At 38.6% G+C, this 15,473-nt stretch overlaps 1 protein-coding gene across 2 annotated transcripts in view; it reads right to left on the reverse strand.

Moving 5' to 3' along the window:
- Positions 1–15,473, reverse strand: part of PLPPR5 (phospholipid phosphatase related 5) — an 85,394-nt gene that overhangs the window by 12,240 nt on the left and 57,681 nt on the right. For both annotated transcript variants that reach the window (XM_072343827.1, XM_072343828.1), the window contains 2 exons: positions 9,825–9,957; positions 7,285–7,535 (listed from right to left, as the gene is read on the reverse strand). In XM_072343827.1, coding sequence (XP_072199928.1) covers positions 7,285–7,535; positions 9,825–9,957 — 384 coding nt within the window. The remainder of the gene's footprint in view (positions 1–7,284; positions 7,536–9,824; positions 9,958–15,473) is intronic.

The raw sequence follows: 15,473 nt of genomic DNA on the forward strand, positions 1-15,473 counted from the left end.
TCCTCACATGTAGCTTCTCCATGTGATTAGCTAGAGACTTGTCAAAGCAGTGAAAATGGAACTAGATGTCAATATCTGCTTTTAAAAATGAAATGTCACACTTTCAACCAGTGCTTCCCCATACTTCACAGAGGCTGTGAATACCAGTTCCCCACAGCACACAAACCAACCCCAGCGTAGGAGTTTTTTATACATCCTCCAACAAACTGAGATCTCTACCTCTGCCCTGCTTGCAGTCTTAATGTCTGCAAGTACTACTGGATCAAATGCAATGCACGGAGGTGCAGCAGATCTTTTGCCACAAGGATAGATGCATTACAGAACAGGGTCTAAGCCAGCGCTTTCCAAGCTCTGACAAGCCAATGGAAGAAATGAATTTCAGAACTGTGAACTCCCATTCCTTTGCTTATATTCAGTATTGACATTAAGACAGCCTTAAAGTTCCACCCTGTAAAGTAACACTTCAATTAAATAGTTTTTTGAGGAAAATGAGCATTTACATTCCGCAGCTTCTGCAGCTAACCCACTGAAGTCCTTCAGCTTCATGTTTAGGTAAAGTACTATAGTTCTAAAAAATAAAGAATTAAAGTTTCTTCGTGAGGTTTCCCTGAAAACTCAAAGTCTGTAGTGTCACCATTTTGAACTGGAAAGGGAAAAAGATGAATCTGCACTGACAAAGTGGTATTTCCTTGGGTAACAAACAGGCAACACTTTGTGCTGTCTGAAATTTCACTAACAAATTATGCCCTAGTGCAATTATTTAGTCAAGAATTAGTTACACTCATAGTAAATCAATCAAATTAAATGAAGTAAGTACTGGTCAGAGCTCATCTGAAAGGAACATCTGCCAGTCATTTTGCTCAAAACTCTAGAGAAATATTCGTGGCAGAGAGAAAGAATCACAACATAACCAGGTAACTTAAAATCACAGCGACATACTGCAACACATCACCATGTACCTTATGCAGTGAACAGCTTTCTGCTAGTACAGACAGTGCAAGGTTTTAAAAAGAAAGATTGAGTCCATTTCCAGCACATATTTCTCCTTTCCTCTTACTAGCTCATTTAAGATACAGTATTTCTCCCATTTTTGACCATCCTTTTACTGTAGCTCCTTATAGTTTAGCAAACTTTTCTCAGTGAGTTACATGGAATGCTGACAAGATGCCTTCAAATCTCACTTCCACTGTTTTATCCCCATTTTTTTTTTTTTCAAGCTACAGCAGCCTGTGCTCAGTTACTCAGAAGCTCTCTCTTTCAGTAAGTCTCACCGTCCTGCCAGATACTACCACCATTACACTCATTAAAGCTGTATGTTAGAACATCTGCTGCTCAATAAAACATTTTGAATAGTCAGCAAGATCATCAAATTTCACTTAGAGTTTGGGTGAAGATGACACAAGAAGTTGGTAGTATGAAATTCTGTTCTAGGGTAAACAAAATCAAAACGACTACTGAGAAGGAAAAATCAACTGATAAGAAATTGTTAGTTTATTTAAGACAGGTAGAAGTGTGTTTCATCTAGATATATGTGTGTGTGTGTTTTATCTATAACAACTAGTCATCACCCAAGACAATTACCTAAATTTTTATGAAGTCAAAGTGTATTGCAATGCAAATACTAGTAATTGATTATTCAGTATTTCAGTCAAACTTCAACTTTAATACAAAACTAAACTGAAGGGCACTCTGCAGAAAATTCTCTGAAACGCTTTTTAGAGTCAAGCCCATCCTTCAAATCCTTACTTAGACAAATCACTCAGCAAGCAGAATCAACTGCAGAAAATCCTGCTTTTAGTGACTAACAAAGGCTTCCATGTGCCAAGCTCCTTCCTATATATGTAGTCAAGATTGCCACGTTGAGTTCATAATTAACAATAACATCAGAGGGTTCTGACAGCGTAGGTTACTTTTTATTTTTTTCTTTAAAGAACAGCCATCGAGATGTTAAGGACAGTACTTCACTAAAGAGTCAACAGAAGTACAGCAAGACTTCTGAAGAAAGGTAGTCCATACCCTTGCAAAGCTCTGCAAAAGAAACAGAATTCTGCAAGTTAGGACTTACAGACATCCATTTTTAAACTTACAGCTCAAGTACTATATTAATGCAGTCAGTTTGGTCAAAGTTCTGCATTGTATTGAGAATAAAATATAATTAAGCAGTTTTCTTCTTGATTCTAGAGGAAAAGCAATGTACATACATGCCAGCATGCAGCAAGTCCCATCTTGGTTAGAGTGGAGCTAGGCATCAGGCTGGTCACACCAACAAGGAGGAAGGTTATTTTTCCTATTTGGTTCATTAGACTGAGTTCCCAGGAAATGGGGAGGAAGATGTCCTCCATAGTTGCTGTTTTGGTCCTCCATGAAGCAGATGGTCGGGGGAAATTGACAAAGGGACAAGCCAGTCTGTTAGTGGGCAGAGAACAATGACTCATGAAGTGACAAGTGGAAAGGAGATTGGTGCCTGTGTAGTGATTCCTCCTGGGCAGAGCTCCAAATATACATTTCCAAGTTTTGTTTTGCTTCTATAATTTAGTAGCAAGAAATATAAGTAATAACTTATACACCTTCCACCTCAGAAGCGCACAGATTTCAACATTCCTCCATAGGTACAAGAAAAGAGATATTCAGAGATCAAAAAGCTGAAAAAGTAGTAGGTTGTAGTAGTAAACTGCAGACTACAAGCAAGTTAAATCATTAGTCAGAATCCTGTCTGACAATGTAGAAGCTCTTCAGCTCCCTTGATTAGTAACTACTGGGCCAAACTATTACCAGAGCAAAGAACAGAAGAACAGTCCTATTTTCAAATTATTATGAGCCTTACTGCAACCAACAATGCTGATTTTTTTTTTTTTTCTTTTGAGGCCTTCTCCATTTTTTTCACGTTTTGCAGTAAATATTAATAACATCAGGCAAAACTTGGGTTTCAAAGTCAAGAGCTTGGCTTGGAAAAAGGAAAATAAACTTCTAGAAATGCTGGAACTTACTGTAACTTGTCCCACAAAGAGTTTGTTACTGAGGCAACACTAAACAACTGGAAGAGACAGATATTCTCCAATGAATCAAGACCGTAAGATCACCCAAATATTAACGAGAATTGATTCAGTCTACAAAGGTTGTTATCTTGGGCAGTTGAATTGTTACAGGGAATTGACTAACAAGAAATCTCCAGTGGTCTTTAGATAAATCTCTGGTACAAAATTTTAATATTAATTTGCTATCCAATCTGAAGCAACCAATGCATCCATTAAATGAAGACCATTATGCACAATCAATGTCAGTGGACACTTTTCCTCACTAAGACAGAGAGTGAGAAGAAAATCCCTGAAAAGCAGACAAGAGAATCCTTTAATCTTTAACTTATTGAAAAAATAAAAAATAAAAAAAAATCCAAAGCAAAGATCCATAAAGACACTTCAAGAACCAGGTCTTCACAGATGACACGAGACTTCAAGACTAAAAGATTGGATCAAGGAGTGACACTAGGCAGGATCATATTGCTAACACTGTGACCCAGTCTGCCTTGATGTCCTTTCCCAGTGACTTAGAAACACACCAAACAGTGATGCAGCAGAATGCCAGATATCAGAACCTTGTCAAGCAGAAGATCAAGATCCTAACAAAAGCTCTGCATATAGGGAAGACTTATTTGTCAGATGTATTTGCTAGCCCTGCCTGAGGTTGTAGTTGCAGCCAGTTCAAAGCAACAAAAACAGCCTGCATGTCTAAGGGCTATGTTAATTATCAAGACATTAAACTTTCTCCTCTATCATTAACAACCTAAAACATGTCTGAAATGCATCTGATAGTACGAAGTTCAAAAGCTGTGCTTCAGATAGGTCAGCTGTCAATTCTTATCCAATACAGCAAGAAAATGCAAAGTTTTGTATGATTAACTAAAATTTATTTTAGACCGCAGCTAGCAATGAACAATCCCCTATATTTGTAACATCAAAGGACAACTGTTAGTCACTAGTCTCACACTGAATCCACAGGAATAGATTGACTACATCTTCACAGATCACTTTGAAATCCTACCAATAAAAAGACTCATGACTTCTCATTTCTGTGTTTTGGTTTCAAGGGAAAACAAACAAACAAACAAAAACAAACAAAAAAACCCACATCCAAGTATATACACAATTTCATAAATTCAAAATGTACCTCTAATTATCCAGGCTGTGCTAGCTAATGCATATTGAAATGTGGTTTCTACAGTTATGTCAATGAATTTGGAGTATTTGCCTTAATATCCATGTTAGCAGATGCTGTACCAGCTGAGAAAGGGTGAATTGAAATGCTGATAATTAGTAAATGCTGACTGCACTGAACTTAATAATCCAACTCTAGCTCATGCACACGCAACGGAGATTTAAGATTAGCTGAGCTAAAGAGATGTCCAGATAACAGCCATTTTGGGTAGAGATTTTGAAATATATCTATAGTAGTTCATTTTGAATTTTCAGGTATACAAGGGATAAATTAACCTGCAAGTCTTAAGAAAATAAGTTATGAATCATTGGAAGCATGGACACTTGGATAGGGTAGAAAAAATACAACTAAGCATATTGCTGTCATTTAACATTTCAGTTGCTAATTCTTTCCTGATGGGTACTCAGAAAAGCAATGGAGGCAAATGCTAGAGAGGTCTAAATATTAGCAGTACAATTGTTTGCAAAAGCCCGCACTTCCAGCAGGAAGGGAATTCAGAGTTACCATAGCAGCCACCCACTCTCAGAAGAGGGGAGGAGTGAAAAAGGAAGACTTAGATGAAAATTAGAACTTAGATGAAAAAGTTGTTGCTAACAAAATGCTAGGTGCACACTGCCTGTTTATATCTTTCAGCTGGTTTTGGTTTGCATACAACTGGCTGAAATGTCCAGGAAGGATTCTGTAAAAGTCTCACCCTCTCACCCAAACATTTCTGTTGATCAAAAAGAAAGCACACTTTGTATCAGAAATGATATGCTTATGAAGTACTAGCTGAGTACTATATGAAGGTCTTTATGTCCGTGCTCTCGATAACTTTTGTACCACTGCTCATACAAAGACTAGGCTACTGTTTAAACATTCTACTCCAGTGAATAATGATGAGAAAGTTGTTACTCAGAGCCAGCTTTCCCAATAAACATCGTGACACTGTAAGGACATGACCCTAGATACTGGAACATTACATTTCTCTGACTGGTGTGTAACAAACAATATTTTTAGTAGCAACAGTGCAACTGGATTTAAAAAAAAAAAAAAAAAAAAAAAAAAAAAAAAAAAAAAAAAAAAGAGAGAGAGAGAAAGAAAAGAGAAGAAACAGAAAAAATAGACGGAAAAGACTGCCAATATCACATCAAGGACCTAAATGTGTAGGCTAGCACTCAGCAGATACATCACAGTCATTAGTTCATCAGGCAGCCTACAAGAACAACTCATCAGTCCTGTCAGTAGTTTACAGTGCTTTAGTTAAATGATGACACTGTCATGCATCACAGTGATACTCTAATGACACAGGATATATCCAGTTCTGCTGTTACTGAAGGACTATCAAATCATGAAACAGATCACACCAGCTTCCAATTTTGATGTTGTTAACTGATTACTGATTACACACAACATAAGGTTTTCACAAAGCACTGTAGCTGTACCAAAAGCCATGATACTAGGTATTAAATCTTGGTAATTGACTATTTTTTATTTTTAAAATGTATCAATGCTGTTTTCCTTTCTGCTCTGCAGTAGCTGAACAGTTGGTTTCCTTCAGTTTCTGTGACTCATGGCAACAGTGGAAATCCAACTTTACAGATGGATGAGAAAAATAGGAGCAATTAAAATGTAGAATGCTGAACATTTTCTAAAATAGTTTGCACCAAATTTGGCCTTGCAGTTCTGTGAAGTAAAGCCTCAAATATATCCCAAGTAAAGATGATACTATTAGCAGTCTTACATTTACAAATTAGAACAGAATATTACTGCTTATCTCTGATTTGCAGCTAACACCTTCCTGTGCTAATTGATGATCTAAACTTCCAAGAAAGCATTGCCCACAAGGAACTTTAAGTAAACACTACTGTCAGGGATGAAGATTTTAAGCACTGACACTGAAACCACACCCAGAAGCATGGAGTTGGTGCACTGCCACATATCAAATAGCAGCTGGCAAGTGTCAGCTTCCAGATCAATCAAAAATTAAGTCAGCTCATTAAGTATATATACTCAAAACCAATGAACACTCACATGTATCCACATACATATGCACACACACACACTGAAGGAATTGAAGGGCCGACTCCTGAAAATACCAGAGGTACACACTTGCTCTACTCCCCACTGACACCATAAGAAAACTTTGGGCCCTGCCAGTGGGCTATAAAGGCCTGCAGCTGCAGGCTCAGGTCAGCTGGAAGATTTCCACAAGGGTGCCCCAAGGAAAATTTGATGAAGAATATGTGTTGCTGCATGCAGATGGAACAAACTGCACTCCAAACTAAGCCAGGGAGCACTGCACTGAGCTACCTTAGCAAGCTTCATTCCTATTGCTCTCACATCTGAACTACCTCAGCAGCAGCTGTGATGCTACCCAGCAAACAGCAGTTTATCCCAGCCCTACTCCTCACTCAGTATTACATAGAAGAGAGGGAAGAAGGGCTAGATTGTCTTGCAGCCCACTTAAATGCAGAATAAGAGCCAAACTCTCTGCAAGAGAACTGCAGTACCTATAGATATCAATTCTGGTACCTACAGATATACATGGATCCTCAGGAAATTTGTAGAGATCAGATATTTGCATATGCCCACTCTTTTACTTCACCCCACCAACAAACACAGCCACATGCAATTCCACTAGTTTGAAGTGGGTTAAAACACAGGAAGAGACTACTACCAGATGGTTACAGGCAATCCTCCCCCCTTACCCTTGGCCACACAACAAAGCCTTCTAGATTGTCTGGAAATGGGGAAAAAGTAAACTGAGAACCCGGTTATCCTTAGTTTATAACCATTCCTGAACAATTAATACTCTCCCAGCATGGCCCTAAACATTTTTTTTTAATTATTTTTTTTTTTTTTTTAGCTTTTAAGGCTTCCTCCATCTACAAGTATAAGTACACCTGTAACTGTCAGAATTAAGTCCCATGAACCAAATTCTCAGAGCTTTCACAGTAACACACAGAAGGACTGCATACATTAAAGTTGGTCATTAGTCGTCTTACCTTCCCTCCATTCTTCCCCTTCCAAATAGTTTGAATCAATATGCTCTCAAAAATACAGTGATATTAAACAGTGCAATATACTTACAGCCAGATACATAGCTGCATATATGCTTAGTGCTGCTTCTTTGGATGGGAATGTCTTTCTTGCTTTCATGATAAGGTCTGGGTTTCCAGTACAGGCATGTGCACTACTGATGAACTGTGTATACTGTTTACATCCAAGTGCTGTATAGTTGGGTTTACAAAGTGCAAGAAAATGTGGTGCAAGATTCCCTGTTACTACTTGTCCAGCATTTACAAAGATGTCCGTAGCAAACAGTCCAAACGCGTAAATTCCTAAAGAGGGAAACAAAGAGTTAAATTTCCTGACAATTTCAGTCCAGGACAACATATTATAATATTTAACACAGTAACAAATCAGTTCCCTTCATTTAAGAATGCAAACAGTCCTTAAAAACATAGGGACAAGACCATACCCTAAAGACCCTTGATGATGTTGGAGATGATATCTTTCTATCCGATGGCAGAAGCAACACTGCAGCATACCCACACACTTCATTCTCTCTCCATCCTTCAAAGGAGTACACCCATCTATCATGAAAAAGTCTGCTTTCCTGGTCTCCTAGCCATGCACGCCCATCTATCTGGGGCAACTAGCCAAACACCCAGCCTTTGCCCATGTTCACTTAACAGAAATAACAGAGCCAAATTGTTCACCTTATAACCCTGTTTGAAAGCCAGAGAAGTCAAGCATTGAATGGTGAAGTAACTTGAAAAGTCATTGCACATACTGGACAAACATTTTCCTTTCTCTCTCAGCTGTAAGTAAGCTGACTGAATAATTTAATATTGTCATGCACAAGCTGTCTTTATCTGCCTGCTACTGGGCACACCTCTATACATGACATGTTAATCATTACATCAACATAATGATCTCTATATTCAAGGAGCTACTTATACTAAAGCTTTTTTGTTTGTTTTTTTTTTAAATCATATGCATCAGCAAAACATTAAGTATGTGTATTTGTTCATAAGAATAGAAATGCATTTATCTGAATAGCTGGGGGAAAAAAAGCAAAAAAAAAAAAAAAAAAAAAAGAAAGAAAAGAAAGCATAACTAGGTATATCCTATATGTCTTTCTATCTTTTTGTAAGCGAACTGGAAGAAAATTCAACCACAGCAACAACCCTGACTGGGAAGCCAAGTCAGCAGACATATTCAAACTCCACCTTAGCTAAAGAATTCCTGGATTCTGTGGGCAAATCAGTTTACCTTTCCCCTAATTCAACACTATAGCTAGCTGTGAATATAATGTGAATTATGGCAGTTGCCAATTCATGTAGCACCATGAGGTTTTTTTTTCCCCTCTACAAAGCTGAAGGCCCAAGAATGGTTTCTGGGATTCTGTCTGGTCAACACTGTCACACTAACACTGATTTACCATGAGTAGCACGACACTAATGAGCACTGGCCTGTGCCCAGCACAGGTGCTAAGGATGGCCCTCCAGCAAGCCCTAAAGTGTGTGCAGCCCCACAACAGGAAGCCACATCACTTCTGTGAGAGTAACAGGGAGTGACATCTCATCTGGTGTAACAGTGCAGAAGCCATACTCATCCCTGCCCTACCCACCATATTTTGGCTTCACTTCTGTGAGCAAGGAGAGCCCACCAGGTGGGCTCTGGCCACACGTAGCCCCTATACAGAGCAATAGGAGCAGGAGGAGCTCCTCAGCATGACTGCCCACATACTCCAGCTCTACGCAGGGCAGTCTCCCACTCAGTGACTCCAGAGCTGCCATGTGACAGGGAGCTATTGCACTGGCAGACGGCATCACGGCTGTGGCACAAGCACAGCATGCACAGACCCAGCTGCAGCCCTCCCTCCCCTGCATGGGGGCACATGGGATGAGCTGCCCTGCAGCTTTGCTCCCCAGCTGCTGCCCTCAGATACAGCCGAGAGGGAAGAACACATAGCAGACAAACGGAGTCTGGCTGTGGCATCCCTGCACATATTAAAAAGCAGCATCTGTGACTATTTAGCAGACATTCTGAGAGGTGGTTTTTTCCTCTCCAAAATGCATTTACAATGAAATAAGTAGAATGCACAACATCTCAAATACAGTGAAGTCAGGGGAGGTGGGTTTTACAGCTGACCTCAGTGGATTTCATAGTTATCTATTATAGATTATAACATGTGCTCTAGGCTAAGAAAGTATCTAAATTAGGTAGCCTTTCAAAACACACACTTATATCCCCCCAAAGTCTTCAGCTTTGGCTGCTGTATGTGTGCATATCCAAAAGAGAACCTCTGACCACAGGTTTGGTATAAAGATACTTCCCCCTCCATCTCCCACTGGTTGTTTGGGTTTTTTTTTCTCTCTTGTGATCCCAAATTTTTCTGTTTTTAGTACTTTTTCTGCGAACAGATTTTTTTGCTTGTTTGTTTTAATCCAGATTTCCAAGACACTTAATTCACTGTCCAAAAGGAAAGAATTAATTGCACCCCAGTTAGGACTATACATGAAATGTTGCATTGTTATCTGAATAGTTTATCCAGGTCAAACTCAAGACATATTTAACCACTTTCATCATTCAGAAAATGAAAACATTAATTTTGCTCATACCAAGGAATCTGATGGTTCTGCGCACCAGTGGATTTATATAACAACAGTCTCCAGTTAATATTGTTTTTTCTTGATTTTCAAAATCCTTTGTAGCTAACTGTAGACAAAACACTGCAGTTTCTCCAACGATAATCTTAGGGGGAGGAGAAAAAGGGGAGAGAAATGGTACATCAGATTACAGTAAATAAAATATACTAAGATTACAGAGATGGCTATCTCATTTTAAGGAAACAAACCAAGCCAGAACAAAAGACAACATACGTGAACCAAGTTGTATTCTAATCTTCTTATGTGGTGAATGGGCCATTTGTCCCTCTTTATTTGCATTAAGATGGCTTGAAATCAACATAACATAGCCTAGTTTTCAGGATGAGGGGAAAAACAAAGAAAAGTATCACTTCAAGAAAAACAAACTGCATAACACACAGGATGGGAATGAAAGTAAGGGCCAGTCCTGGAAAATGTTCAGCACTTCCCCTCATGGCTCACCCCAACATTCAGTATTTCACAAGGGTGGACTCAAGATTTTGGACCACAGAGGAAACATTTACAGCAGTGGTCCAACCCACACTGGAGGAATGGTTTTCCAGCAAAGATCTGATTCATAGTTTGCTAAGTTTATTAAGTCTGACTATAATTATTTTGTTTATAGCTCATTCAAATTACACTTAGGGAAAAATAAAAGGGCTCACAAATAAGAAAACAAAAATGTAGATAGTGAATGTAAAACATCCCCTCTAAGACCCATATTTACCTGTAAAAGAAAATGTGACTCTTAATTTACTTATGACAGTTATTCTATATAGCCCTAATGCCAAATACAAGCTGTAAGTATGTATTAAGTTAGTGATATTGAAGTTTTACTGCATGTAGAACATGTAGGATTGAAAACTGCATAAAAGGGTCACTATATTTCAACTTTCATTCACTGCAGAACTTAAAGGAAAGGCATTTTCTCTCTTCTATATGAAAAGCAGCAAATATTGTTGATACATAAAGGTACACAACACTTGGATAATCAGGAGCAGCAACCATCAAATTACAGCCTTAATGTTACACAAACTCAAGAAATACTGTTGTCAGACAACAACCTAGGACTTACTAAACTTTATAGTAAGAGGAAATTATAAACTTTATCATGTTACTATAGATCTGAGTAGTCCTACACACAGCACTGTTTATAAAACAAAAAACAAACAGTAGAACAGTTTAAAGAAAACTATGGGCATCAGCACATATACACACTTTGTTGTCAACAAGAAGAATGCAATTAATGGCCTTAGATATTATTAGGTTTATACAGATGACCCGCATCTAAATTATGACATACCAAGGAAGGAAGCACTTCTCATAAATAATGTGGTCCAAATAAAAATAATTCTGCAGTTATGTGTAAGAGGCAATATTCAGTTTGTCAAAAAAATACTCATCATCTATTATTTCAGACTGGATTCAGATCATTGTGGCTTCTTTAGATGAAATAGAAATGGAAGCAGCTGATCTAACAAGAAACTATTTCACTATGATGAATGAAAATTTTCAGCATACTGAAGTACAACTCCCTCCATCTGTAATTAATGAACTCTCAGTATGCTTATGAAATGTAACTCAATCTTGGATTCAAGTTCATCAAAATTGTGACAACAATAAGAAGTTAGCCCTATGACTCCTACAGGTCTCATGAAAAAATCAACAAAACAAATAAAACTAAAAAACAATTCTAATGCAATTCATAAGGATGAGAAACACTTAGGTTTTTCTGGTGAGTCACACTAACTCCCTTCTTTCCTCTGGAATAATGAAAGATCCAGGGCTAGGTAACCTGAAAATTCTGCATTTATCTGGGTTTTTTTTGTTTGTTTGGTTGGTTGGTTTTTGTTGTTGTTGTTTGTTTTGTTTTTTTTGTTTGTTTGTTTTGTTTTTTGTTTTTTTTCCCCGAATCTAATTATTTCAGTAAAATTACTGCATATTTTAAGACTCAAGGAAAAAGCAGAATGCAGAATATATATGTGCTGCTCCAAGTTAATGTCTCCTATTTTATAATGTTGGCCCACAAAATCAGAAGCAGGAGCTGATGGAATGGCATCAGAGATAGCATCTTCCCACTAATATTCTACTACATTTTGTTGTCATGTGACAGATGACAACAGAGGGATAGAGTTAGACAAAATGGAGTCTGATATGAAAGTGTACATGAAGCAAAGGTGTGTCACTGAATTCCTCCATGCAGTAAAAAATGGTACCCATCGCCATTCCTCTATGCCTGCTGAACATTTATAGAGATCAAACAGGAAATACGAGCACAGTGAAGCAGTGGGTGCTGTGTATCAGCAGTGGCAACAGTGATGTGAAAGATGAGCTGCGTTCCAGATGGTCACGCACAGCTGTCATGCCATTAAATGAAGAGCATCTCAATCAGCTCATCTGGGCAAATCAGAGGATTACAAGCAGGGAACTGTGTACAAAGCTGAATATCAGCCTCAAAGAGTTAGAAACAAACAATGGTGGCAACAATGTAACATGACAAAGTTTGTGCCATGTGGGTCTCACAAATGCTCACAAAGAAGCAGAAAAAACACTATGCAAATTCATCAGCACCTATTGAACCCATATGAGGCTGAAGGTGACAGTTTCCTGGATTGCATCATTGCCAGTAACCAGATGAGGTGTCACCATGAGCTGAAGTTAAACTGGCAGTCTATGGAGTAACAAATATGGCTTCCCCATTAAAGGTCAAGATGCATCCCTCAGTGGGTAAAGTGATGTGCACTGCCTTTTGGAATAGGAAAAGGGTGATCTGTCTAGATTTCTTGGAATCCAGACAAACCATTAATTCTGCTACATCACAACACTGACTAAGCTGAAGGCTCAACATTCCACAGTCAGGCCAGAGAAGACAACTCGCCCCTTGTGACATAATGCCAGGCCCCATACCAGTCTGAAGGATATGGAGTACAACATCAATGGCTGACTATACCCACAGTATAGTCTCAAATTGGTACCTTCTGACTTCCTTCTGTTTGGACTGATAAAAGACAGACTGTGGGAAACATTTTCCTAGCAACAATGCTGCCACAGAAGCTGCCAAACAGTGTCACCTCTGCTGGTGCAGATAAGCAAATGTTAATGACTATATTGAAAAATAGTGTTTTTTTTAGCTGAGAGTTTACTCTACTAAACACTGTCTTGGTGCTTTTTGTATCTGTTGTATTTGCTGTGGAAATAAACAGGAGGCATTAATTTTGGAATGACCTACATACAACACTCAATCTCTTGCAAGAACATTAACAGAAAATACTCCAGAAAGCTGAAGTATCCAGCTTTGGGCAGAGTCTCTGAACCTGATGATCACAAACAAAGGTTCTTCTTTCTGGCTTCCAGGGAAGCTGGGATAGGAAACAAGACAGCTGCTCATTCAGTTATACCAAAGGAGACCATCACTTCCAACACCTTGTCTTCATCAGTTGCATCTGGGCTCTTGATGCTAGCATCCATTTCTAGTTGCCACATTCCTTACTTTTGACAATGACCTGCTTAAGAAAACCCACTGCTCCAAAAATAGCAGGGAGCAGCATTCACAATCTCAGCTGAATGAAAATGCTCTTTGAGTGGGTACACAGGTGCAAGGGTCAGAACAATGAAGAATTCAGCAGTGACTAAATATTTGATATAGTGCGCCTAGTGCTCTATCCTCAGAAGTAATGTGAGTGGGATATGCCACTGAGCACAACGGGAATTTATCTTTATGCTTCTGTGGCTTTCCTTTGATAGAATCCTTCTGGAATTTGGCAATAAATACAGATTCTGTGGTTTTTTGTACTCAGAAAAGCAATTCTCCCTTCCTCCATCCTTCTGCACAAGTGCTGCTCATCTCAGTAATCAGCCTAATGATATTTCAGTAATGGGAGGAAAATCTTCAGCCTCAGTAGGTCCAAGGGGACCTTTCTCCTTCTCTCTGGCACCACTTTTCTCTATAGCAGAAAGGAAGTGAACAGCTCTCTCCCTTTTGCATTTTACCATGACTCGTATGACTTATATTTCAGGAGAGAATAATTTCTGTATCCTCTCTATTGCAGAGACCAGCACTGTCCCTTGCACTCCATGTGAGAATCACAACAAGTCAACAAATGGCATTCAAGGCAACAGAATTACTTGTGCATTTCTTCATTAAGCCTTTCCTCTAAACAGCAATGATACAAAATGCAGTACTGGATATATACCAAAACAGCCTGCCCAAAGAGGTTGTGCAGTCTCCTTCTCACGAGATATTCAAACCCTACACAGATGTTTTTCTGTGCAACTACTCTAGGTAACCTGCTTTAGCAGGCGATTGGACTAGATGACCTCCAGGGGTCCCTTCCAACCCCTACGATTCTGTATATATGCTTATCTACACAAACAACGTTCCTAGTTCTTAGAAAAAAATGCAGTGTACACAGCTGTTACAAAAAACAACAACAAAGCATCAAGACAAGAAGGACCAATCAACAGGCGCTGGTCTAAGCACTGACAGGCAGAGGCTACGTCCCAGTCCTACTGCAGCTTCCCTGTGTGTCTGCATGTAGAGAACACCCTTAGACTCAGTTCACAGTATGAAGAGTAATAGAAAGAATACAAATCATCCTAGATGAAGATATTTAAAATTAATATATGCTTCATTACTAGCATTCAGATGATCCTTTCTTTTTATGGAAGCGTGGAAAATAAGAACTAAGCAGAGACAAAACAGAAAATCTAAATCACAGGAAAAGTTCTAATCATCTCTATGGCAATCATGCCCATTCTGTGATGTGCCAACCCTTTCAACTGACAGGAATTCAGTTTGGAAGGAGTGAGATCTGAGATCTCAAATTAATACTTCTTTTACCTCTGGCTCCTGATTAACCTATTAGCTGATTTATTTCTGTAATGGTTTTGGACTAGCAATATCTGTCCCTTTTTATGTTTACTGCATAAGATGCTTGCAGCATTTAGCACACATTTCCACACTGATTTCTTCCTCCCAAATACATTCATATTTTTTTCTGTATTAGTCATTTTTTTAATGCAGACAAACTGTTCCCAGTTTTAGCACTGCATGTCAATTTAAAAATCTGATTTCTCCTTCCCAAAATCATCCTTCCAGTATAGTCTTAACTTGGTTCTACACATCCTGAGCTTTCTCAACTTGAAACATTAAACCGGACTCATTCCAAACATTAGAGCTACAGCAGCTCTGACCTTGTTGATTTTCCACTAAACTGACTCCATAAAAACCTTTCCCATGTCACATATTGTTTATAACAGCAGCATCTACCTATGCAGATTAATGACATTAAATCAGCACTGAAGAGTTACTAATGAGGTTTATTTTATGGAGTACCCTCTCACATATGGCATAACTTTCTATAAAACCACAGGATTCAAATGTGGATTAAACATGCATTTGATGACAAGATATTTGAGGGCACATTAAGTTACTTAAACAAGAAAGCCTGAAACAAGGTTGATAACAGTGGCCACTTTTAATTGGGATTAGAAAAGAAATTTACGTGTACATATTCATTGGCATTTCCTGCTAACATCTGCTTTAGAATCTACAATAATTCATCAAATATTTAATGCAGGCCAGGAAGTGTGGTAGAATACACAGTTCACATTCTGCCAACT

Source organism: Excalfactoria chinensis, chromosome 8 (assembly GCF_039878825.1).
Source record: "Excalfactoria chinensis isolate bCotChi1 chromosome 8, bCotChi1.hap2, whole genome shotgun sequence".
Lineage (NCBI taxonomy): Eukaryota > Metazoa > Chordata > Aves > Galliformes > Phasianidae > Excalfactoria > Excalfactoria chinensis.